Source organism: Podarcis vaucheri (genome assembly GCF_965113315.1).
Source record: "Podarcis vaucheri genome assembly, chromosome: 11".
NCBI lineage: Eukaryota > Metazoa > Chordata > Lepidosauria > Squamata > Lacertidae > Podarcis > Podarcis vaucheri.
The window spans coordinates 18,693,812-18,720,729 of NC_138749.1; the positions used below are offsets into that span (position 1 = coordinate 18,693,812).

General features: G+C 43.7%; 1 protein-coding gene across 1 annotated transcript; it reads right to left on the reverse strand.

Annotated features, from left to right (window-relative positions):
* Positions 1–4,680: 4,680 nt before the first annotated feature.
* Positions 4,681–25,644, reverse strand: LOC309542630 (ETS domain-containing protein Elk-3-like; the record flags this gene model as incomplete). Its single annotated transcript, XM_082241447.1, has 4 exons — positions 4,681–5,064; positions 5,836–6,411; positions 24,343–24,477; positions 25,543–25,644. The coding sequence occupies 4 exons, from the start codon at positions 25,642–25,644 to the stop codon at positions 4,681–4,683; spliced, it is 1,197 nt and encodes a 398-aa protein (XP_082097573.1).
* Positions 25,645–26,918: the final 1,274 nt, after the last annotated feature.

Below are 26,918 nucleotides of genomic sequence, written 5' to 3' on the forward strand. Positions count from 1 at the left end.
TCTCTTACATGAATTGGTTTGTTTCATTGACAAACCATCTTTTAGAAATTCTCCTTTATTACAGTTTCAAGACAGGTGTGTCGTGAGCAGGTGGGGCTGTGAGGATCGCGCCTATGACTGTCATGAAGAGACTCTGCACTTCTGAATTTGCCACTGCACTACTGACTGACACTAAGGAGGAGGAGGGAGCTGACAGGCAGTTCCTTCCCTGGACTGGAAGTATGTCATAAGGCAGACAGCTGGGGTCTGGCTGGGGGTCAGCGGAGGTTGCTTGGACGGTGCCCCACTTGTCATGGTTTTCCCCCAATTCATGGAAGTGCATTTTACCAAGTTGCAAAAGGTCCGTTGGTGCTCTTTCAGTCCCAATGTTCTTTATTTTAGCCTTCCTTCCCTTTCATGGAATTTCTTAAAAATGCTATTTGATCTCCATGGTGTTTTAACATTACTTTTCCCCATTGAGTACAAAGCATTATTATTTTACTGCATATCAGTGACAAGACATTTGGAGAGTTTCCTTGTCTTTGCTTTGCTGTGAGGAGCTTGACCCCTGGCTCTGAGAGGGTGTGTATTCAGAAAACAAACTTCATACTTTGTTATGGCAGCTGAGATGATCAGATGCCAGAAGGAGTGAGTATGTAGAATAAAATGAGGCGGGGCTTCACTAAGGATGGCTACTATATGGTGGACACCAAGGCTCCTTTGAAAGTGCAGATAGTGGACACCTGCCATATTTTGACAGGGAAATTGTTCCACAGAACAGGAGCAGCCACACTAAAAGCCCTGCTCTGAGTTACTGCAGGGTGGGCTTTTAAGATCTTTGGAAGAACTCTTCTATCTGAAACACTCTCAGGTCTCCATAAAACAGTATATAAATGTTGGATTTTATTGTTATTTTGAAACCACAAATAGTACCATACATGGATATTTGACAAGCGGAAACATTGCAAAATGTAGGTGTCCTTGCACATGGATATAGATTTGCCTGAACACCATAAGAAATGATTCTTGCATAGCAAAAGTGGCAGTGTCTTTACACAGGCTGGCTTTCCAAATTCTCCAGCCCGTGGGGCGTCAGTGGGTCTTTAATGACTTATCGCGCCACAACATGCGACTGCTTGGCCCCTGGGAGCGTCTCCTCATTCATGGTCGTTAAGCCAGAATGAGGTGATGCTGGTTAAACAGAAATAGCAGGTTCTAAATAGCTGGCCTATTAAAACATCTTCATTCAGAATAGTCCGTGATAGGATTTGTCATATGATCGTCCCCTGGCTTTAAAACACAGGTGTGAGAAATGATCTTCCGTATTGCCAATGTGAGCTTGATTTAGACTCGTCAAGCATAAAAACAGTAGCTGTGGACAAAAGAAGGGCTTCTACTTCTGATAGATGCAGTGACGCAAATTGAATGCACGGTTCTTTGGATAAACACAATGGGATACTCTTGATTTTTTAAATGCGTACAGTTAAAACAGCAACAAATAGATATCTCAAGGTGCCATATCTTTAAATATTCCAAACACAAGATGTGTATTTATTATTATTTATCTAAAATGCCATTATAATCATTCAGAGAAACTTTCTAATGGTAAGGGCTGTTGATGATGGAGCAGATTGCTCTGGGAGATGTTGGGCTCTCCTTGCCTGGAGTTTTCTTTAAGAAGGTTGTTGGCTACCCTGCTGCCAGGGATGCTGTTAAGTTACAACCATGCATTGCAGATGCTGGAAGAGAGACCAGTGGCATCCCTGTTCTTCTGTTGCCACCCTCCAGACCTATAGTGGAAGGGGCACACGAAGAAGGGCCTCAGATGATGGTTGCAGGGTCCAGGTTGGTTCATATGGAGAGAGGTGGTTCTCGAGGTATTGCGGTCCTGAGCCATTTAAGGCTTTATAGGTCAAAACCAACTAACTGGCAGCCAGTGTTGGTGTTATATACTCAAATGATACAATTGTTGGGAATCAACAGCAGGAATGGGTCATTATGGTCCTGCTTAGAGGATTCCCATGGGCACCTGGTTGGTCAGTGTGATGCTAAACTGGACAAGCCTTTGGTCTAATGCAGCAGGGCTCTTTTTTCATCCTTGTTTCTCAGGTTGTACTTGTCCTTCAGCCATCATGCCTGAAAACCAGGGTGTCAGCACATTTCCCATAATTCTTTGCTTCTCTTGGCAATATTCTCTCGTTTGGCAATGGACTGTTGCTGAATTTTTGTCATTTCTGATCATACTGACCATGGGGCTTCTTTCACATTCCTCAGCTGCTCATTCATGTTATTTGGAGTTTCTTCCAATAATCACTAGAAGAGAGTTTACTCTATTGTTCAACAACTGTTGCTCTTCATGGCAAAGTTCCTGATCTTTTGCTACCCTCTGTGCTTGTTCTTCCTCTGTTTTTCTGTCTGCTGTTATGGCAGCCTCAATCAGCAGACTTCTTGTCTCCTTTGCTAAAACACCAAGATCCACCTTCTGTTTTTATATCTATGGAAAGCTCTCAGCCATTTGCTGTGCTGCTTGGTTCATCTGACACAGCAGGCCAAGTGCAAACATTGGACGATCTCCTTGTATCTGTTCTTTCCTCTCGTGTATTTGAAACCTGGGGTTTGCCACAGGCTGAAAGGAGCACATACAGAACCAGCCAAAAATGGTCAATAGCAATGGGGGAGAAATTCGATTCACTTTGCACTTTCTGAAACCATTTGCAGGCTGAAACAGTCATCTTTCAAAATCCCCATTTCTACGAATGTTTTAGTGCAGTTCTCCAGTCAAATGTGGATAAAAATGCATGCAAAGTATCCATAAAAATGCACATGTTAGTGAAAATAACATACAGGAATGCATTCTATTTGTGAAAATTATACAGCTACCTATGATCTTAATAGTGTCCAATGAGTGGTGTACATATTTAAATGCAGATGTTATAACTCAGCAGTGGTAGTTCATTTTGGATTCTGGGCTTAATGATGCTATGGGAACTCTTCTTTAGATTATAACATATTTTACTCCCCACTTCAAATTGTGGAAAACCAGCCCTGCTGTGCTTGGTGGAGGTGGGCCACTGGACCTCAGCCCCAAACATCTGCTCCAATGGCATTACTGCAGCTAAGAAGAAGACTTGCTTTATCAGCCAACAGTCCCAGGTTCAATCCCTGCATCTCCAGTTAAGGAACTCAGATACTGATGTGATGGCAAAGACGTCTGCTTGAGACTCTGCCAGTTAGACAATGGAGACCAGGCAAATAGTATGACCTGGTATAAGACAGTTTATGTTCCTACTGTAGGCGAGAGACACTAGGCCTGGATCCTCTGACATGAAAAAGCAGCAACCCTGAACTAACAGAACTACTGGGTTTTGGGGAGAATATTCTAATCTCATGTCCAGCCCCACAGCAGTTCTGAATGTGCTGAGAGGTATAGATGGATGTATAGATTTATTTAAGGCAGGGCTGGGGACTTGCGGCTCTCTCCAGCTATGCTTGATGTTTTATTGTGTTTTTAATATTCTGTTGGGAGCTGCTCAGAGTGGCTGGGGAAACCCAGTCAGATGGACGGGGTATAAATAATAAATTATATTATAATTATCATTATTCCTGGAATACAAGTCCCAGCAGCCCCAGTCAGCATTCCCAGTGGTCAGGTGGACCTGTAAAAGGGTAAAAGAGTACTGGGAAATAATTCATAATGAATTAAAAAAATGTACTTTTCCAACAACAACAACAACACAGAGTCCTTTTTGTTGGGGATAATTCAGATGGAAATTCCCAGGTGTCAAAAAAGGTTATTTATGTATGCCACTACTGCGGCCTGTGTTTTGCTAACCCAAAATTGGAAAACGAACGAGGTCTCAACTAAAGAAGAATGGCAACTTAAACTGATGGAATATGTGCAGCTTGTGGACCTAACATATACAATAAGAGAAGAAGACTATACGTTTAGAGAAGATTGGAAAATGTTTATTGAATATATGGGGGGAAATTGTATACACTTGAAAACGTTGGCAGCATTAAGATAAATTCAACAGTGTAAACAAGTTTTGATGGATGTAATAATGGAATACTGAATGGTTTAGTTTATGTAAAATATGCAGGGATTTATAATATGCAAAATGAACCATGGAAAGAGAAGAAGGGAAGTCATTGACATTTTAAGGTTGTTTAAATGAACATCCCAAATTGTAAAACAGAAAATTTAATTTTAAAAAAAATACAAAAAAGGAATGGTGTGAACATTCCAAAATTTCAGGGGGTGCAGGAGGTTCCTCTACACAGGGCACTGAGCTGAGGGGGTGCAAAATTGAGAAGATCCACAATTGAGAAGATCCATTTGGAGGTGCCAAAATTTGGTCTCGGACAGGGTGCCATATTACGAAAGATTACCCAAGTCTGCCCCTGGGAGTGAATTGTTGTCTAGCGACATCTGGAGGGACCCTGGTTCTCCAACGCTGATTTGGAGGCCAACGCTGATTTCCCACCATGCCCTTCAACGGGTTCTGAAGGTGGCTTATGTTGAAGCACTGGATTTACCTCAGCCGCTGTCTGAAGTTGTCCAGTCCGGCAATGGAAACACCACATGAAGCTGCTGGTTGTGTGTGTTTATCTCTTAGTCTATCATTCTAAGTATAGGGTGAGCCAAAACAGCTCATTCGTATAGATTACATTGTGGTTGTGCCTCCCCCCATCACTTCTCCTTCATGTAGCTTCATGGAATGGCCAGTTCTGTACTGACATTGGAAACTGGAACAGGGTGTTTGGTCCTTGCAGCCTGGCAGGACTCAAAGGAGCGACGGGGCTGAGGCTGCTCCAGAAGTGAATGCTAGAAAGCAAGGGACTCAGGGTCAACAGCAATCCACTGGGGGTCTGGGCAGTGAAGAAAGCAGGAGTCAGGGATCCTGAGGGGAGTGCTGGGCTGTTGAGGGCAATGGAGCCGAGGTCAGTGCTTGAAAGAACCATTGGAGGTGCTGAGATCTCCAAACCTTTGGGTTTCTTAGCCTTTGGGGGAAGAGAAGGAGATTTTGCCTTGGATCCTGACGAGAGGTTCAGTGGCTCGAGAGAATCAGAATCCTGGCCACTGGACTCAAAAAAGATCATAGAATCATAGAATCATAGAATCATAGAGTTGGAAGAGTCCACAAGGGCCATCGAGTCCAACCCCCTGCCAAGCAGGAAACACCATCAGAGCACTCCTGACATATGGTTGTCAAGCCTCTGCTTAAAGACCTCCAAAGTAGGAGACTCCACCACACTCCTTGGCAGCAAATTCCACTGTCGAACAGCTCTTACTGTCAGGAAGTTCTTCCTAATGTTTAGGTGGAATCTTCTTTCTTGTAGTTTGGATCCATTGCTCCGTGTCCGCTTCTCTGGAGCAGCAGAAAACAACCTCTCTCCCTCCTCTATGTGACATCCTTTTATATATTTGAACATGGCTATCATATCACCCCTTAACCTCCTCTTCTCCAGGCTAAACATGCCCAGCTCCCTTAGCCGTTCCTCATAAGGCATCGTTTCCAGGCCTTTGACCATTTTGGTTGCCCTCCTCTGGACACGTTCCAGTTTGTCAGTGTCCTTCTTGAATTGTGGTGCCCAGAACTGGACACAGTACTCCAGGTGTGGTCTGACCAGAGCAGAATACAGTGGCACTATTACTTCCCTTGATCTAGATGCTATACTCCTATTGATGCAGCCCAGAATTGCATTGGCTTTTTTAGCTGCCGCGTCACACTGTTGGCTCATGTCAAGTTTGTGGTCAACCAAGACTCCTAGATCCTTTTCACATGTACTGCTCTCAAGCCAGGTGTCACCCATCTTGTATTTGTGCCTCTCATTTTTTTTGCCCAAGTGCAATACTTTACATTTCTCCCTGTTAAAATTCATCTTGTTTGTTTTTGCCCAGTTCTCTAATCTGTCTAATCTGCTTCTGTGTTCGGAAGGGAGGGGTGAGTTCGGAGACAGAGACGGCGACCGGGAGGAAGATGGCGAAGCCGACGAGATGCTGGCAACATTGGGCAACATTAGTGAGGATATTTTTGCAGAGACAGAGGATGCTAAGAAAGCAGAAGCAGCGGCTGCCCCGGATGTTGATGGCAGGGACACTATGGGCCTCATGACTTGCTTGTCTGATTTGTTTGTCACAAACTTTATAACAGTCCGGACTTCTTCCAGAGGGGTGGGCCCCTCCTGTTTCTTCTCCAGCTTCTCTGTTTTGATCTGTTTGAGAGTTTCTGGCTGGTTTTGCAGGGAGTTGATGGTGAAAGAGGAGTACAACCCCGAATGGATATATTCATTACGGCTTGCGCCTTTCAGGGCCGCCAAGTCATGCTTGTGTTGCTCTCTACCTTCAAGAGGCATCTTGCAGTCGCTGTCCTGCAGCAAAAGGCTCTCCCTACTGATTTCCACAGCATGAGGATCCATCTTCAAAATGTACTGACATTGTTCACATTAACCTGCTCAAGAGGACCAAGGCGGTTTATAAGCAGCTGCTTTGGGCAGAAAGGAAAGAAAACAAAAAACCTCCAAAACAGACAACGTGGGGGGAAATCTCTGCAATAAGTGCCGATCCCAAAATTTGGACTTTTTCGACATTAAACATGGACTTTCATTTGGCATACGGAGGCTTGACCACTAATGACAGAAAAAGGCATTGGCTTTTGGGTTGCTTTTCATTTTCCACCAGTGTTTGGGTAGAATTTGCACTTCCCCTCTAAATCTGGAGCTGTTCCTGGAATTAATGAGGGAAAAGAGAAAGACTCAAATCAGAAGACTACATATTTTGTTTGTCTACATAACTGAGCCATTTTTATTTCCTTACATACCAACCATTTAACCTCAAGATGACCTTAATGTAGGCAAAAAGGAGTACTTATATACAAGAGTTAGCAAGCAATAAACAAGAAGCCTAGTTTTGAACAATAAGAGAGAGGAAAAAGAAGAAGCACTCTCTTCCGTGACTTCACAAACCCTATATTTTACTGGTTACAAGTAAACTGCTTTGAGACTAACCATAATGTGAAAATTAGACAGTGGGAAGCTGTGATGACAGTGTCCTTTAGTTCGGTGATCACTCGTGATATAGCTTCTGCTACATCTGTATAGTAAAGCATGAGAGACAGAGATTACAGTAAGTGTCAAGGAATGTTCTAGCTATATATACATATACATATGTTGTGGAAGGATGCAACACAGCAAAAATGAACAGTGCCATCTAAGTGTGCTTTGTTAATCCAGGTTTCTTGATTGTCTACGTTATCCAAAACACATAAAAACCATCAGCAACCGTGCTGTTCCATTAGAAAACACTCCAAATACCACAATACTTGTATTAGGACCAGGTAGGAACATAGGGACGCGGGTGGCGCTGTGAGTTAAACCACAGAGCCTAGGACTTGCCGATCAGAAGGTCGGCGGTTCGAATCCCTGCGACGGAGTGAGCGCCTGCTGCTTGGTCCCTGCTCCTGCCCACCTAGCAGTTCGAAAGCATGTCAAAGTGCAAGTAGATAAATAGGTATCGCTCCGGCGGGAAGGTAAACGGCGTTTCCGTGCACTGCTCTGGTTCGCCAGAAGCGGCTTAGTCATGCTGGCCCCATGACTCGGAAGCTGTACGCCGGCTCCCTCGGCCAATAAAGCGAGATGAGCGCCGCAACCCCAGAGTTGGCCACGACTGGACCTAATGGCCAGGGGTTCCTTTACCTAGGAACATAGGAAGTTACCTGACTAGAGGATAGCTCAGTCAGTAGAGCATGAGACTCTTAATCTCAGGGTCCTTGGTTTCAGCCCCACGTTGGGCAAAATATTCCTGCATTGCAGCCATTTGGACTAGATAACCCTCATGGTCCCTTCCAACACAATGGCCCAGTTTGCACATCACATTTAACAAACCGTGGTTTACTGCTGGACTAGATGGGCCATTGGCCTAATCCAGCAAGCTCTTCTTATATTCTTATGCTAAACAAACAAAAACAAAAACAAACAAACAAACACAATTCTACCATGAATCACTTCAGACAGAATGTTTTCATGTAGATGAAATCAAGTGATCTCTCGCTCCCCCCCCCATGCATTCATGTGAACCAGCTATGCTGTTTACCATTAAAGCACCAGACCGAGAGTGTGGGAATATTCCATAGATGCACCCTCAGTGAACTGGGAACATTGTGGGATGGTACTAGAGCTGCAGGGAGGCACCAGCTGAGAGGCTTCCTTTGGAGTGTGGAAGACCCCCACCGTGTGCCAGAAGACATAAGGCTCCCATTGTGTCCTCAATTGGCCTCATTATGGAGTGAAGCCTGCGCTTAATTTTTTAGTCAACATGAGCATACCCAGATAATAAGGCACTCACTTGAGATGTCTGTAAGCAGCTTCTTTTGTAATCTGTTTGCCCTTTCTGCCTGTGGTTTAAACTTTGGCATATACTGTAGCAAATGTAACCAAATGTCAGTTATGTGCCCCGAGGCAAAACCCGAAAATTAAACTTGATACCCATGCACTGATTGATCTGGCTGCAGACATAGACATCTGCTGGAGTAAATTGCATCGATGAAGGCAGCAGCATTTTGCTTCTTTCCTGTATTAACGACGGGCAGGATTAATTTATCACCATGTAAAAATGGGTTGATTATAAAAGACGTGTAAAGGACAGATGAAATGAAGATCTGTCACTTGTCGGAGCTGATAATTTAATTGGCAATTTTTGAATTACGGCATTATTTTAACCAACTGGAAACAGTGGAAACAGACAATTGAGTACAAGCTTGATCTTATGCATATGCTATTGGAAATAAATCCCCCTGATTTCAGTGGGGCTTCCCTCAAACTAAAAAGAATGGGATTTCAGCCTGAGACCTTTTCCCAGCACTGGAATGATATTGAGACGGATTTTAGGCACGAGGCTTTAATTGGTGCTGAACGTCTCGAGCAATTTATGCTGATGGCTGGTAGTGTGGAAAAGAGAGATCTGTAATGCAAATTAGCATTATTCCTAGTGTAGGTTTCAGATGCACCTTACAAAGTAATTTTTGCAGCAAGGATTGTTTTAAGCCTTTTGTGTGAAAAAGCTCTTCATCCCAATTTATGCATGGTTTTTTTATTAAAAAAAATGAATATACAACCATGCTTTCAAATAAATGCAAAGAAAACAGAATTAAGAATAAGAACCAGAGAGTATAAATAGGAAGAATATAATGAAAACTCACACTAGCAGAAGCAAGGACTTAGAATTTAGAGCTAGCATTAGAACTTAAAAAGTCCTGGGAGAATGGAAGTGTTTTTATGACACCAAAAATATACCAATATTGGTTCCAGGCAAATAATGTTAAGTGGTATGGGTGGCTTAATTTCTGGTTCCCTCTGCCTTGCGTGACCTGGCAAAGGCACAGTGAAGGTGTGTCCAGTACTTTGGTGTGGGTTTTTTGGAAATCATTTTTATTGGTTTTACAAATACAAAGTTACAAACAAAACAATCAAAAAGTATATGCATATAAACAGTTTCCTCCAAATCTCAGGACTCCCCCCCCCCATCTCTTCTATGGGGTCCCATTTTAAACATATTCTTCCATACTCCAGTTTTTATACTCCGTGGTAATTATTACACTACAAGTGAAATGAAATTCCTGCCAATGTTTCCATCTGCTTACAGTGGTCTCCTAAGTAACTTATAAATTTGTCCCATTCTTTTATAAAGTTTTTGTCCTCTTGTTTTATGAGTTTTCCAGTCAGTTTTGCCATTTCGGCATAGTCCATCAGCTTGGTTTGCCATTCCTCTCTGCTAGAGACTTTGTCTTCTTTCCGTCTCTGGGCTGGTAACATCTGCTGTTCCATACATAAAAAAGTCTTTTCTGCTCCTTTGGAATGCTGGTACCTGTACTTCCGAACAAAAAAGCTTCTGGTTTTTTAATAAAGGTTATTTCATAGAATCATAGAGTTGGAAGAGACCACAAGGGCCATCAAGTCCAACCCCCTGCCAAGCAGGAAACACCATCAGAGCACTCCTGACATATGGTTGTCAAGCCTCTGCTTAAAGGCCTCCAAAGTAGGAGACTCCACCACTCTCCTTGGCAGCAAATTCCACTGTCGAACAGCTCTTACTGTCAGGAAGTTTTTCCTAATGTTTAGGTGGAATCTTCTTTCTTGTAGTTTGGATCCATTGCTCCGTGTCTGCTTCTCTGGAGCAGCAGAAAACAACCTTTCTTCCCCCTCTATATGACATCCTTTTATATATTTGAACATGGCTATCATATCACCCCTTAACCTCCTCTTCTCAGGCTAAACATGCCCAGCTCCCTTAGCCATTCCTCATAAGGCATCGTTTCCAGGCCTTTGACCATTTTGGTTGCCCTCCTCTGGACACGTTTCAGTTTGTCAGTGTCCTTCTTGAACTGTGGTGCCCAGAACTGGACACAGTACTCCAGGTGAGGTCTGACCAGAGCAGAATACAGTGGCACTATTACTTCCCTTGATCTAGATGCTATACTCCTATTGATGCAGCCCAGAATTGCATTGGCTTTTTTAGCTGCCACGTCACACTGTTGGCTCATGTCAAGTTTGTGGTCAACCAAGACTCATAGATCCTTTTCACATGTACTGCTCTCAAGCCAGGTGTCACCCATCTTGTATTTGTGCCTCTCATTTTTTTTGCCCAAGTGCAATACTTTACATTTCTCCCTATTAAAGTTCATCTTGTTTGTTTTGGCCCAGTTCTCTAATCTGTCAAGGTCGTTTTGAAGTGTGATCCTGTCCTCTGGGGTGTTAGTCACCCCTCCCAGTTTGGTGTCATCTGCAAATTTGATCAGGATGTCCTTGAGTCCATCATCCAAGTCGCTGATAAAGATGTTGAATAAGACCGGGCCCAAGACAGAACCCTGTGGCACCCCACTAGTCACTCTTCTCCAGGATGAAGAGGAACCATTGATGAGAACCCCTTGGGTTCGGTCAGTCAGCCAGTTACAAATCCACTGAGTGGTAGCATAGTCAAGACCGCATTTTACCAGCTTCTTTACAAGAATATCATGGGGCACCTTGTCAAATGCCTTGCTGAAATCAAGGTAGGCTACACCCACTGCGTTCCCTTCATCTACCAGGCTTGTAATTCTGTCAAAAAATGAGATCAGGTTAGTCTGACATGACTTATTTTTCAGAAATCCATGCTGACTATTGGTGATCACAGCATTCCTTTCTAGGTGCTCACAGACCATTTGCTTAATGATCTGCTCCAGAATCTTCCCTGGTATTGATGTCAGACTGACTGGGCGATAATTATTTGGGTCCTCTCTTTCTCCCTTTTTGAAAATAGGGACAACATTTGCCCTCCTCCAGTCTGCCGGGACTTCGCCTGTTCTCCAGGAATTCTCAAAGATGACTGCCAGTGGTTCTGAGATCACACCTGCCAGTTCTTTTAATACTCTTGGATGCAGTTCGTCTGGCCCTGGAGACTTGAATACATCTAAACTAGCCAAGTATTCTTGTACTATCTCCTTAGTTATTCTGGGCTGTGTTTCCTCTGCTGAATCATTTGCTCCAAATTCTTCAGGTCGGGCATTGTTTTCTTTATCGGAGAAGACTGAGGCAAAGAAGGCATTGAGGAGTTCAGCCCTTTCTGTGTCCCCTGTTTGCATTTCACCATCTTCTCCTCTGAGTGACCCCACTGTTTCTTTGTCCTTCCTTTTGCTACGGACATACCCATAAAAGCTATATGTGAGGAGAATACAACGCTAGTGTGTTTTAAAGAGGCTTTGTGAAAAGTGAGGAATATCGCAAAAATGTAAATAAGGATATAAAGGAATTACTTAAAGGTGATACTATATATTAAGAAATGCGTAAATAGGAGAATTATTATGGATGACTGTCAGAGGAGTGGAGGGAGGTTCAACAAACTAAAATACGTGATGTGGAAAATGGAAAGATGGAAGTTTTTATAGAAAATGTAATAAAAAATATTTGCAAAAAAAAAAAAGCCTTTTTTGTTGCTTTTAACCTCTCTAGCAAGCCTGAGTTCATTCTGTGCTTTAGCTTTTCTGACTTTGTGTCTACATGTGCTCGCTATTTGTTTGAATTCCTCTTTGGTGGTTTCCCCCCTTTTCCATTTTTTGTACACATCCTTTTTAAATCTCAACTCAGTTAAAAGTTCTTTAGATAGCCACCCTGGCTTCTTTAGGCACCTTCCATGTTTCTGTCTCATTGGGATTGCCTGAAGTTGTGCTTTTACTATCTCCCTCTTAACAAACTCCCAGCCATCATGAACTCCCTTTCCTTTTAGTATTACTTTCCGTGGGATCTCACCCAGCACTTCCCTAGGTTTTATGACACCCTCCCCCCACATTTCATTATATATCATCTCCCAGAAAGCATTTGTTACCTTACAAGTCCACCACATATGATAAAAGGTACCTTCCTTTTTCCTGTGCTTGTAGCAAGTTGTTATGGGTCTTTCTTCTGGTTCAGTTAACTTAAGTCCCATGAATTTCATTGGGACACAGAGGCAGGGGGAAATATGGATGATTATTTTCCACAAGGTAAATTTCCCCACAAGTGTTCACATTACTGACATTACTGGTAGAACTGCTGGCATTCTCTACATCAGGGCTAGGCAACCTAAGGACCACGGGCCGGATCCGGCCCAATCGCCTTCTCAATCCGGCCTGTGGATGGTCCAGGAATCAGCATGTTTTTACATGAGTAGAATGTGTCCTTTTATTTAAAATGCACCTCTGGGTTATTTGTGGGGCCGGCCTGGTGTTTTTACATGAGTAGAATGTGTGCTTTTACAGTGGTACCTCAAGTTAAGTACTTAAATCGTTCCGGAGGTCCGTTCTTAACCTGAAACTGTTCTTAACCTGAAGCACCACTTTAGCTAATGGGGGCCTCCCACTGCTGCCGCGCCGCCGGAGCACGACTTCTGTTCTCATCCTGAAGCAGAGTTCTTAACCTGAAGCACTATTTCTGGGTTAGTGGAGTCTGCAACCTGAAGCGTATGTAACCTGAAGCGTATGTAACCCGAGGTACCACTGTGTTTAAAATGCATCTCTGGGTTATTTGTGGGGCATAGGAATTCGTTCATTCCCCCCCCTCCCAAAAAAAATATAGTCCGGCCCACCACATGGTCTGAGGGATGGTGGACTGGCCCACGGCTGAAAAAGGTTGCTGACCCCTACTCTACATGATGCAAAGCAGCTAGCAGAATTCCCAGTGTGATCTTGCTGCTTCTTTTGTTTAAGTCTGCCTTGACACCATTAAAGGGTGGCAAAACTGCCTCTGGGTATCTGTCCATCTGGGTTATGTGCGATGTTTTCCTGAATGTAAAGATTTTGGTGCACATATAAAACTCTTCATCAGCTGAGTTAAGGTAGCAGAAGAAAGGGTTTTGTTGTTGTTTTTAAAAAATACTTTTGGAATGACATTCCGGTCTAAGGGTTGCTGCTCTGTTAATAAGCAGAAGCTTCCCCTGGTAGCTGGAGATTGGCCCATGCCCGACAACATACAGGGAATTCAAGCCTTTGTTTAAAATCCCTTATTTTAGAGGTAGTCAAATTATTGGCAGCAAGAGCTGTGTGGGTGTTGAGAAGCAGTGAAGAAAAAGAAATTCTGGGTTATTAGACTTTTATCTCTGTTACGCCGGCATAAATCTGGAGTAATTTCCTGGAAGGCAATGGAATTTGCTCCAGGTTAATGTGGAGCAGAATCCACTTCTTAGTCTCAAACTATCATTTTCACTAAGTGAATATATTAGATAATTATATGACTTCCCATAAGGTGATGGAGTAGTCTTCTAGCTCTAATTACACCAAACTCTGTAAGAGTTAGAGTTAAGAGTTAGAGTTAGAAAGAGAGAGAGAGAGAGAAAGAGAAAAAAAATATGAAGGGCAGTTTGTGTGTGTGTGTGTGTGTGTGTTTTAAAAACCAAACCCACACAATAGAAGTTCCAAACAGAAAATTCAAAAAATTGCAAAATGTCTGACAGGATTGATGCTGAGACAGGGTACAGTGTGAGGGCTGGGCTGTGACCAGCAATCTGAGGTAAGCCAGGAGCCAGGAATAAGACGCTGTGGAACAAGCCAGAAACAAGGGCCAAAAGAACTAAGTTGGAACTGAAGGACAAACCAGAGTCAAAGAACAAGCCAGGGGTGAAGAACAAACCATAGGTCAGAACTGAAGAACAAACCAGAAGTTAGGAAAGAGGAGCGAGCCAGAGGAGGGCAACCAAAATGGTCAAAGGCCTGGAAACGATGCCTTATGAGGAACGGCTGAGGGAGCTGGGCATGTTTAGCCTGGAGAAGAGGAGGTTGAGGGGTGATATGATAGCCATGTTCAAATATATAAAAGGATGTCATATAGAAGAAGGAGAAAAGTTGTTTTCTGCTGCTCCAGAGAAGCGGACACGGAGCAATGGATCTAAACTACAAGAAAGAAGATTCCACCTAAACATTAGGAAGAACTTCCTGACAGTAAGAGCTGTTTGACAGTGGAATTTGCTGCCAAGGAGTGTGGTGGAGTCTCCTACTTTGGAGGTCTTTAAGCAGAGGCTTGACAACCATATGTCAGGAGTGCTCTGATGGTGTTTCCTGCTTGGCAGGGGGTTGGACTCGATGGCCCTTGTGGTCTCTTCCAACTCTATGATTCTATGATTCTATGCAGGATTAAAGAGTAACCAAGGATGCAGGAGCTGAGCAGGCTATATTATTCAAGCAAGTTCCAACTGTGACGGAAAGTCATTTATTTCTTGAGCCCCATGTTGGGCAAATAGATTCCTGCATTGCAGGGGGTTGGACTAGATGACCCTTGAGGTCCCTCTGGAGTTCAATGATTCTATGAAAACAGAGTAAATCAAGAGGAAGGAGTCACAAAAATCCATCAAAACAAATGGCATACAATCAGCAAATTCACTGGGTTTAAAATAACATGGGGGGGGGCTTTTTATGATTACAGTGCTACCTCAGGTTACAGACGCTTCAGGTTACAGACTCTGCCAACCCAGAAATAGTACCTCAGGATAAGAACTTTACCTCAGGATGAGAACAGAAATCACGCGCCAGTGGCGCAGCGGCAGCGGGAGGCCCCATCAGCTAAAGTGGTGCTTCAGGTGAAGAACAGTTTCAGGTTAAGAACGGACCTCCAGAATGAATTACGTTCTTAACCTGAGGTACTACTGTATTTATATTTTGTGTGCCACACTGAGCACAGTTCATGTAGAAGAGCAGGACAAAAATGAGAGCAAAAAGATACATAAATAAAACGAACCAAAATACCACCTACCTGCATTTCATGTCAGTTCTGAAGGATGGGTGCATGTAGAAATTCCCTAAAACACATTAGTAAAGGTTGGAGGGTGGAGGGCGCTGTTCTTTCCTACAGACCTGTTCCTTATATCTGAATGGGGGGGGGGGTAGGGACTTGCTTCATTCTCTTGTCTATCTCCCACACAGCTGCTCTTCATAACTTGCACCATATACGTGCGTTTTGTACTTGGGTATCAGAATTCGAAGACAAATGTCACCCCTCGGTTTGTCATAGCCCTTTAAATTAAGAAAAGATTTAACGGCAGGGCATGGCTATGCTGTACTATATGTAGTAATGTATACCGAGTGAGTGCAAGATCTAAAAATACATTGAATGCTGACCCGTATTTTGGATAAGTACAGAGTAATGCCCGAACTATTTACATAGTGTTTTGTTTCACTTTGCCTGGGAGGAAGTTAGTTAAAAAAAATAAAAATAAATGAACTTTCTGCTGGTTGGGTTCACAGGGCATTCTTTTCCTATATGTGCAAGCATCTGACTTGCTCTTGAACAAATGGAAAGGAGGGTAGGATTGATATTTGGACTATGTGTGTCAGGAGAAATGGCTTCCTAGAATATGTTCTGCGATCATAGCTGTAAACCAGGAATCCTGTAGGTCAGAGGCTGGCTTTCTGTGCCAACCAGGGTTCTTTCAGGAGGATGGAACTGTGGGAACACTTGCACAAAAATCTCCAGAATCTTCCTGGTAGAGGAGTCAGGTGACATTAGAGGGCCAATCCCATGCCAATGTGTGAAACCGAGCTCTTTGAGCTGGTCCCTTCCCTTGGACTGGGCAACTTTCTGAAGGAGGACACCGGGTTCTCTTTGAGCTGCTAGATCTGCCTTTCACCCCATTTGGCTTCTGCCTGCCTACTGCCTGTCCTTGGGCCTGAGCACTTGGCAGAATTCTGAAAAGAGAATTTTCTTGAGCAGCTGCAAAAATGTAAAGATATTTTCTTCCTCATAATAAGGTAACCATTTCTCCAATTGGGAACCAGTTGCCCAAAGTGGTCCAGAGAACCTATAAGGCAAGGGTCAGCAAACCTTTTCAGCAGGGGGCTGGTCCACTGTCCCTCAGACCTTGTGGGGGGCCGGATTATATTTTGGAAAAAATATGAATGAATTCCTATGCCCCACAAATAACCCAGAGATGTATTTTAAATAAAAGCACACATTCTACTCATGTAAAAACACCAGGCAGGCCCCATAAATAACCCAGAGATGCATTTTAAATAAAAGGGCACATTCTACTCTTGTAAAAACACACTGATTCCTGGACCATCCGCGGGCCAGATTTAGAAGGCGATTGGGCTGGATCTGGCCCCCGGGCCTTAGTTTGCCTACCCATGCTATAAGGTATGCATTGTATGGTTGGCTCCCAGTAGGGCACAGAAGGGGATTGGATCAGGGAGTGCTTCCTGAAATAGACCTTGATTTGAGCTGTCAAAATTGGATTCTCAAAATGGAGTTTATGCTGTACAACCTGGGTAAACTGGAACATGGCAAGGACACACGGCAGGCAACTATTTGGCACCCTTTCCAGGAATGGCCAAAATGCTCGGACAGTCATGATGTAAGCTGGAACAATCTGCTTGAAAGACATTACTAACTCCATGTTTTCCCTTTCAGGACAGGGTGAAAGCCAGTCTAGCAATCTCTTCAGATTGATGCTGAAGAGTGTGTGGATAGTGTCATTTCATAGTTTGGTCGCTAGCTGGTGCTGGAATTAGTTGTATCTGGGTGGCATCAGAAATATTGTATTGTTATTATACTCTTGTTTAAAAGAGACAATAAAGTTCTTGTCTAGCTTCCATGACAAGTAGATCGTGAGGATATTAAAGGGGAAGGTGAAAGGAACTCAGAAGGGGGCAGAATAGGGCAGGGCAGAATGGGCTTATGTAGGACCACTGATGTACACAAAGACCCAAAATGAAATCCCAGCGCAAATGGGGACTTGCCTGTAGTCCTGTTATTCAACGCCTTATTGCTATTGTCAGAAAGAAAATTCTTGTGCCATTTTAAAAAGTCCTAACTGATTAACCAAAATGGTGTAAAAAGGGGATCTTGTTATTGTGACGGTAAACTTTTGTGAGTGAGAATTTGTGTTTAGTTGTGTGTGGTTTTTTTAAGGATTGGAGGTGCATCAGGCTAGGATGTCATAGCCTACACGCGACATGCTCAGAAGCCACAATGTACTATTAAGAATTTTGATAAGGTGCCAGTCAGGCACCACTGGCAGAATAATTTACTGTAATTCATAGGATGAAACAAACTTGGATTAGGAAACACTGGGATGTGTTTATATTGTGATCTCAGCAGAGAAGGCAGGTAAGAATGGAAACCAGTAATTGCCTAGCAAATAGACAGAGGAAGGATCTTCTAGGCAACACGGGCTGTACTATATACTTTACACACATTGTTTTCCATTTATTTCCTGCATGCAATTTGTGTACCATTTGCCTGAACAAAGCAGGTGCCAAAGGACAGCTGATACTGTGGCCTTGAAGGACCTAATTAAGTGGCACATCATTCCTTCCTGGCCAGTAGAAGCTGCAGACAAGGTTGAGTTGCCTGGAGTAGCAGGGAGAATGAATGGACCACTGAGTGGTTTCCTGGCCCAAGCTCCAGTGCCAGTGTGGTGTAGTGGTTAAGAGCGGTAGTCACGTAATCTGGGAAACCGGGTTCGTGTCTCCGCTCCTCCACATGCAGCTGCTGGGTGACCTTGGGCCAGTCACACTTCTGTGAAGTCTCTCAGCCCCACTCACCTCACAGAGTGTTTGTTGTGGGGGAGGAAGGGAAAGGAGAATGTTAGCCGCTTTGAGACTCCTGAAGGGGAGTGAAAGGCGGGATATCAAATCCAAACTCTTCTTCTTCTTCTTCTTCCCCTACCATTCCTGACACCAGTGGGGTGGGTGGATTAAAGGTCGTGGAAGCAAAAGTGAAGAGAGGTGGGCTTTTGTCTTGAGTGTGTGTGGTGGTGGTCCAAAGCAGGTCTTTTGCATGGAAGCCCCATAGAGACCTGAAGCTTCTCTCTCAGCCTTTATAGTCTTCCAGTCTGTAAAATGGAAATAGTAGTCAGCTACTCCCCAGACTGGGTGGTGTAGTGGGTTAAACCACAGAGCCTAGGACTTGCTGATCAGAAGCTTGGCGGTTCGAATCCCCGCGACGTGGTAAGCTCCCGTTGCTCGGTCCCAGCTCCTGCCAACCTAGCAGTTCGAAAGCATGTGCAAGTAGATAAATAGGTACCGCTCCGGCGGGAAGGTAAACGGCATTTCCGTGCGCTGCTCTGGTTCGCCAGAAGTGGCTTAGTCATGCTGGCCACATGACTCAGAAGCTGTACACCAGCTCCCTTGGCCAATAAAGCGAGATGAGCGCCGCAACCCCAGAGACTGGACCTAATGGTCCTGGGTCCCTTTACCTTTATCTTTAAGTATTCCCTTTATCTTCAGCTCCCCAACCGAAATATCAGTTCCCAGAGTTCCCAGGGTCAGGGGTCCCTTTACCTTTATCTTTACTCCCCAGACTGATTGCCATACTACTGTTAATAACTTCATAGGCTAGCTTTCTTTTCACTGATTTTAACTTAGTTTGTCAGCCAGTGCTTTCAACATTATGCATTGAGTTTGTTTGAAGGGGATTTTGTTGATTTCATATATCTATAATATTAATTATTATAATTAATATGGGCATGTTTAGCTGGGCATGTTTAGCCTGGAGAAGAGGAGGTTAAGGGGTGATATGATAGCCATGTTCAAATATATAAAAGGATGTCATATAGAGGAGGGAGAAAGGTTGTTTTCTGCTGCTCCAGAGAAGCGGACATGGAGCAATGGATCCAAACTACAAGAAAGAAGATTCCACCTAAACATTAGGAAGAACTTCCTGACAGTAAGAGCTGTTTGACAGTGGAATTTGCTGCCAAGGAGTGTGGTGGAGTCTCCTACTTTGGAGGTCTTTAAGCAGAGGCTTAAAGAGTGCTCAGGAGTGCTCTGATGGTGTTTCCTGCTTGGCAGGGGGTTGGACTCGATGGCCCTTGTGGTCTATTCCAACTCTATGATTCTATTCTATGATTCTAATCTAAGAGTTGTATGGAAGTCATGCTTTGCTCTTATTCAAAAGCAGGACCCCTCCCTTAAGCATCCATCCAGAGGTCCCATGTGTGTGTGTGTGTGTGTGGGGGGGCTGTGAGTCATAGCATGGCTGGGTCAGGCAGATGAAGAGGCCTTTTGAGCCCCTGGCCGATTGCTTCAGCATGTTGGTGCAGGTCTCACTTTTCCCATTGCAATTTCGCATTCAGTGCTTCTCAAACTTATCCAAAACCGCAGAAGCTAGGAAAACTTTCCTGTTTTAAATTCCAGCAAGTCCCTGGAACTAACCTCACTTCTCTCACAAACTCATCAGCACCATCTTCATTTTAGCAGATCGTACAAGATTATTGGATACACACATAATCCTTAACAAAGAACAGTATAGAGCAGCTAAAACCACAGATCAGGCTTACCTCTCACCAATGCATGCCTGAGCTGCCTGAGCAACCTGGTGCCGAAATGATAATGGAGAAGGTGTTCCATGTCACAATGCACCTCCATCACCACATAATGTGCCTCCACCAACAATGGGAAGCAGAGAAGAGGCTCCTCTGAAGATCTGCTATCCAAGGACTAAACTGTGGGTGGCGGTGGCAGAGATGTGCATTTAAAAATGGATTGGGTAAAGTGTTGAAAATGGGGGACTGCTTTTAATACTGAAAGGATGGAGGATGGGAACTTGAAGAAACTACAGTGTGGTGTAGTGGTTAAGAGTGGTGGACTCGTAATCTGGTGAACCGGGTTCGCTTCCCCGCTCCTCCACATGCAGCTGCTGGGTGACGTTGGGCTAGTCACACTTCTTTGAAGTCTCTCAGCCCCACTCACCTCACAGAGTGTTTGTTGTGGGGCAGGAAGGGAAAGGAGAATGTTAGCCGCTTTGAGACTCCTCAGGGTAGTGATAAAGCGGGATATCAAATCCAAACTCCACTCATAATTTGCCTCCTCCTCCCACTTCTCTTGCATACCTCAATGGGAGAGCTTGGCTGCGGGAAAAAAGACATCTAAAGGCCTCACCCAAGCACCATTTTGATGCTAAAAAGAGACACACGCCCCTTTTGAAACAAATCTATGTTTAGGCTGACATACTACCTCAGTTCTTCAATCTTTAAGAAGGAGATAAGACAGCTGGACAGGGTTATTGTAGTGATTATAATGTTGTGTTTTAATGTTGTAACTGGGACCTTGGGTGGTCAATAAACAAACAAACAATTTTGTTATTTGTACCCTTTCCATCTAAATAGGTTGCTCTAGACACTCTAGGCAGCTTCCAGCATATACATGAAACATACCAACATTTAAAACTTTTTTATACAGGGCTGCCTTCAGATGTCTTCTAACAATTGTATGGTTAATCAATGAATTCACAAAATAATAATATTTCTCAAGCTGTATATAAAAAAATAATAATTGTCCAGTAGCCCCTTAGAGGCCAACTAAGTTTCTTCTGGGTATAAGCTTTCATGTGCATTTTCACTTCTTCAGATACACTGAAACAGAAGACAACAGACCCACCCTCCCACTATATATAAGAGTCTGGTGACTTCTGTTTCAGTGTTGGTCTCTAAGGCGCTACTGGACAATTTTTAATTTTTTAAATATATATTTTGACTGTGTCAGACCAACACGGCTACCTACCTGAATCTATTTCTCAAGCTGTCTGTCTGTCAGCAGAAGAGTGGGCTGCCCAGACTTCCATCTAGATCACTGGCAGGCCAGTCTTTTTTTGGGGGGGCAGGGCCACTTGGAGGAGGGGTTGGGATGTAAAGAAGTGAGCAATTTCTCCTCACCCAAAGTAGCCTAATAAGAAATCCCAGTACCAGAGCCTCCACTCTTTCCACACCCTTCACTAGCACCTGGGCTGGTAATTGGAAGGCAGATTTTACTTTTAAATGGGATCAAATTTGCCACTGGAGAGCCTCCAAGCTGATCCATAATCTAGACCTGGGATAATGGGGGAATGTGACCCTCTAGATATTGTTGGACTTCAACTCACATCAACAACAGCCATTTTGATCAACAGTCAGAGAGGATGGAAGATGGACTCAATAACAATATCAGGAGGGCAACAGATTCCTTGCCTAGATAATATGCAGTTGTGAAACACCTAAACCTAGGAAAATATTTATTTATGTATTTATGTCCAGCTTTTTCAGGCAAATAACCTCCACAAAGCAGCTTGCAATAGAGTCAAACTGGCGTAGCTAACTTTTTAAACAGTATGATGAAAGCTTGCCATAAAAACAATTTTATACATAGGAAAGACATTAAACTTAAGAAAGCAGCATTAAAAAAACTGAATCCATTATTTGATGTCTTGCTGACTTGCACCGGATTTGTAGTTTAGCGCCAGAATAAAGCAAACATTTCCTGACGCAATCTGTGTGGGAAGATAAGATAATGGGAACAAGGAAGAACTACAAGGAAATCAGGTTCTAAAGTATTTTGTAAGTGTGAATGGTGGTGGAAAGAATTTAGATTCTTTTATTCTCTTTGCATGAACTGGATTGGGATTTTCCTTTTAATCACTCCATGATGTGACTTTCTGCTTTCTGCTTGCATTTATTTATGAGTGCCAGACAGTTACCACATAAGAACTCTTATTGCCACAGCAGCAACAAACACAAACAAGTGAGCGTTCCTAGGACCTCTAACAGGAGGCAGCAGGAGGCACCCTAAAGATGTCACCCAGCACCTTGGTGAAAAGTGATGCAGAATTTGGTACCAGAAGTCCAGGTGATCATTCCACAGAATGAGTAGGAGGGTCCCAAAATGCACCAGAGCTGACTTACTGCACATTGAAGTATGTGAAACAATCCATATTGCTATCTAAAAGAGGGCATTTGAAATAAGTAGCATATATTTCCATCTGCCGCTCCCCTAGGATCACTAGCATCAGTAGATACTGGACGGTCAAGAGGTGTTGGGATTGCACTATTCCCTGACTCTTCTGACTAGCTTACCAGGAGACGATTTGGGGGGTTCATCTTGAGTAGTACAGTGGTACCTCGGGTTAAAAACGTAATTCGTTTCGGAGGTCCGTTCTTAACCTGAAACTGTTCTTAACCTGAAGCACCACTTTAGCTAATGGGGCCTCCTGCTGCCGCTGCCGTGCTGCTGCTGAACGATTTCTGTTCTCATCCTGAAGCAAAGTTCTTAACCCAAGGTACTATTTCTGGGTTAGCGGAGTCTGTAACCTGAAGCATATGTAACCTGAAGCGTATGTAACCCGAGGTACCACTGTAGTAATAATACAGGTCATCTACAGGTCAACAAAATCAGTATGGATTTCACCTCTGCACCTGAGGCAGAGAGAACGAAGGTGAAAGAGATGTGAGGAATTAGAAATGTCATCTCTTCAGGTCAAAGTTGGTTTGCCATTTTGCTGAAGATCTTGCTGTGTAGTTAAACTGTGTATTTGGATGCCAAGAGATTTACCAGAAAGAGCAGGTCATTCCAGTGCTCTGTGTAAAGGCCAGCAATGATTACGATAGCTACTGTTCTGGCATGGGCTGATAGGAGGGGAAATGGATTTAGGCCTCCTAATGGAAACCCCCAAAGAGAAAAGTGTCTGTTGTGACACGCAACAGATTTAACTTAAGCTCGTGCCCCATGCCACGGATAGCTCTGCTTAATATCTGCAGAGCTGCTGGACTCCTGTCAGACTGCCCCAGGCAGATCTCCTGGATTCCAACGGACGCAGGGTGTGTTGGAGCTTCGAGGCACCAACTTTATGACGGTCTCAGCAAAGGGATTTCTGGGTTTCTGTTGTTGTGTTTTGAAAGTGACCTATCTGGTCTCGGGATTAGTTTTTAATGCCCGTGAAAGAAATTACTGAAGCATGTGGCATCCTGATAACAGACATGCAATTCTCCACAAAGTAGAAGATATTCTGGCTATCTGGACCCAGGCAGCAAGTGTTTGAAGTCTCGGCTTCAACTGAAAAATGTCGTCCTGTGTTTTCCCACTTCCCTGAGATGTAGGAATTTCTAAGAGCAGCGTTTTATGGAGTCAGTTTCTTTGAGACAAGAGACTGCTGAAGACTTACGATGGTCTCATGTGGCTCCCAACTTAAGGAGAAAAGTAACTATGCAACATTTAGAAGACATATGAAGGCAGCCCTATATAGAGATTTTTTTTTTATTAAAAAAGTGTAACGTTTTATTATGTTTTTATATATGTTTGCAGCCACCCAGAGTGGCTGGGGCAACCCAGTCAGATGGGATGGGTATAAATAATAAAATGATGATGATGATGGATTAGGACGTCCGTATTTTCATTGGAGAAATGTTGGAGGGTATGTAACATTTGTTTATTGTTCGTCATATAGAGTACAGGGAAAGCAGGCAAGCATCCAGACAATGCTAGAAAGTACTCCAATAATTAAGGACTAATAATCTGATTATTTTTAAAGTTTTGGTTAAGGATATGTGATTGTGTGTCTGGCTCTACTCACTTTTGACCCTGGCCATTCCCAGCTCTGGGTCTGGCTCCATCTTCTGCTCGAGGGCAGCTCCTTCACATTGAAAATGGCTCCCCGCTCCTGAGATAGCAGCTAACTTTAACTTTAAAAGGCCCAGGTCTGGCAGTACGGCTCACACCTTTTCATGTTCTGGTCCAATTCCAGAGTGCATAGGGAAAGTGGCAAGGCTGGAGGCGAGGTGAGGCTGGCTGAAGGTTGCTGGACCATGGACAGCTCCAAATGAGCAACTTGTTCCCACAAAGGTTTGGATCAGACTAAGGCTTTTAATGTCTCAGTCTCCAGACTACCTTGTCCAGGCTTCACCCCTTGAGAGAACTTCAGAGCCTTAAAGCGCCAACCCTGTGGCCTGAAGACAGGCACTCCTCCTTCATTCCTTGACCTCCCTCCTGATGTGCTTCCAGCATGAGTGGACTGCTGGTGTGCCATGGGAGGCATCTGGTTCTCAAGTGTCCACGAGGGCCCAGACACTGGACCTATATGCCCTGGTGGTCTTGGAGGTTCCACTTGGAGTTCTTGTCCAACCCCCTCCAGCACAATGACATCACTATCTTCTGCAATCAGCTGTGAGACCTGACTCAGGCCTGGCTCCCCATCTGGTGCTTCTGAAGCCTCTGACTCCGTGTCCAGTTCACTGCTGGATACAGGGTTCTCGACACCCTTAAAGTGTATTTGTGTGTCTTATAAACCAGTACAGAGGAAAAGAAAACCCAACTTCTTCAAGATATTTAGCTGTTGGAAGCTGATCAGAAGAGGGCTTCACCAGTGAAATCTGGTGTCAGCAAGAGATCAGGTGGAAACCGATGGTGTTAGCATCTTATGAATCTTCACAGAACTTTAGCCTAATGGTTGCCATCAATTTGATTTGAATTAATTTTATAATGAAATGATTTTAGAATGTTGTACTATTTTATTGCTGTTAGCCGCCCTGAGCCTGGCTTCGGCTGGGGAGGGCGGGCGGGATATAAATAAAATTTATTATTATTATTATTATTATTATTATTATGAAGTGGAAGAGGAGAAAAAGATAGACAAGATACATAGTTGGTTTCAATATCAATGCAGGATCTCAAGTACCAAGAAGCCAGATTTGTGTAGTAGCAATCAGAGTGTCAGGCTAGGACTGTGGAGACAGTTCCCACTCAGCCATTAAGCTTACAAATAAACAATTGTGTGAGCAGAACAACTTCTGCTTGTGCAACAGGACTTTACACCCTATTCCTCCCATATCTGTTTTCTTTTTATGCAAAGCTAATCAGTTCTCTTGTATTGGCTACCCAGGGGACTAGAATTATTGAATGATTAATGTCAGCTGAGTATTTTGCATGTGACTTTCTGTTGTTTAAAAAATGAAATGTTGGCCCACGTATTCTGAATTTCATTAATTAAAAAGGTAAGAAACTTTTCTTGCAACAACATTTCCTATTCCAGACCCTATTTTCCTCATTTGCCTTGGCATTCCCTTTGACTTTAAGAAAAAGGAAGGCCTGATTTTCTGATATCGTTCTGCTAATTCACCTCCATTTTAAATCAATTGCTCTTTGCTAGCTGTCCTAAGTGAAACTATTCTTTGATATACTGCCATTGCCAGTTCCATTTATTTTAATGAAAATATTGTGCCCCATGTAATCCATGGTAACAATTTATAATATTTTGGTTTCTGAATTACCAAGTGAAGGAGGGACATATTCTACGGGGCTGCAATTCCACCTAGCACCCATTAACCTTGTCATAGGAGCCTCCAGCATACTTGCTAAGTTTACTGGCTCTCTGGAGAATGGCTGTCAGGCCATTGTCTTCATGCTCAGCCAGTTTCCTCACAGGCATTAAAATTAAAAATAGAGGGAGATAGACAAACCAGGAGACTGGCAAGTCTCTTTCCCTGCTTCCAGAATGGATCTCTCTCTCTCTTCCTCTTCACATAGAAAGGTCTGGCTTATGACTTGGCAGCCCCAAACCATGTGGAATAAATTAAGGGTGCATGTATGGTTTTTAGGGATGTACTCTCAGCGCATATCCCAGTTCCATGTGCTGTCCACCCCTGATAGTTTCAGAGAATATCAGATCATCAGCACATCTATTGTAATCCACACTCCAGAAGGACATTACCAAAACCCACACTGAAGCCCTTTTTGCTTCTTGCTTTTCCAGGACTGATCTTACCATTAGAGTGGAAGCTGCTTTATACTGAGTCCCATATGCTGACCCCACTCCTGTGTTTCCTGTTGCAGATATTAAAACTACATAGCATGAAGCAATTGTATGCATAAAAGTTGACTCCTTTTGGAATAAAAATGGTGCCAACCCATAAGCATTATTCAAAGCTTTACTAACCAGAACTTCTTCAAAACAGGTACAAATCAAACAGTGATACACCCAGAAAGTTGTACATATAATTGAATCACAATTGGAGCTGAAATCAGTTCTCTGTCTCTCCCACAGCCTGCATTAGCTTGCATCTAACCTAAGGCTATGCAGCTCCTTGAGAGGCTTCATTATGCCATCCTTCTCTCACTGTGCCAGGGAACAAAGGATGCAAAGGCCAACTCTCCTCATAATGGCAGATTTGCAATTGAGTACTTTACTCACATGACCTAAGGTTAAACACACATGGGAAGGCTAACAGAGAACATCAACAGTTGATTGTGAACTCAGCCAGAAGCTAAGAGAGAGATCTTAGCATACTCCAATTGAATTTCCAACGTTAAACCCTTAGCAACATACATTCTCCATTTCAGTGTGCAATTAAACTTAGCATTTCCCACCACCTCCCTTGCTATCCATGTCTTGTGGAAGAAGGGAAATCTGCCAACCATGTGTAGGTTAGCTGGAACCTTGACTGTGCAGGGTGACAGCTCATGTTGAGTAAGCTTCTGCTCAGCAGGCATGCCTTGAGTGTGTGGACAGAGAGGCACATGACAGCAGTGGCAGGACTGGGTAGGGATGGGAGAGAAAGTTTGCATTTAAAGGGAGAGCTACCTAATATTTGGTGGGTGGTGCTGTGGGTTAAACCGCGGAGCCAAGGACTTGCCGATCAGAAGGTCGGCGGTTCAAATCCCCGCGGCGGGGTGAGCTCCCGTTGCTTGGTCCCTGCTCCTGCC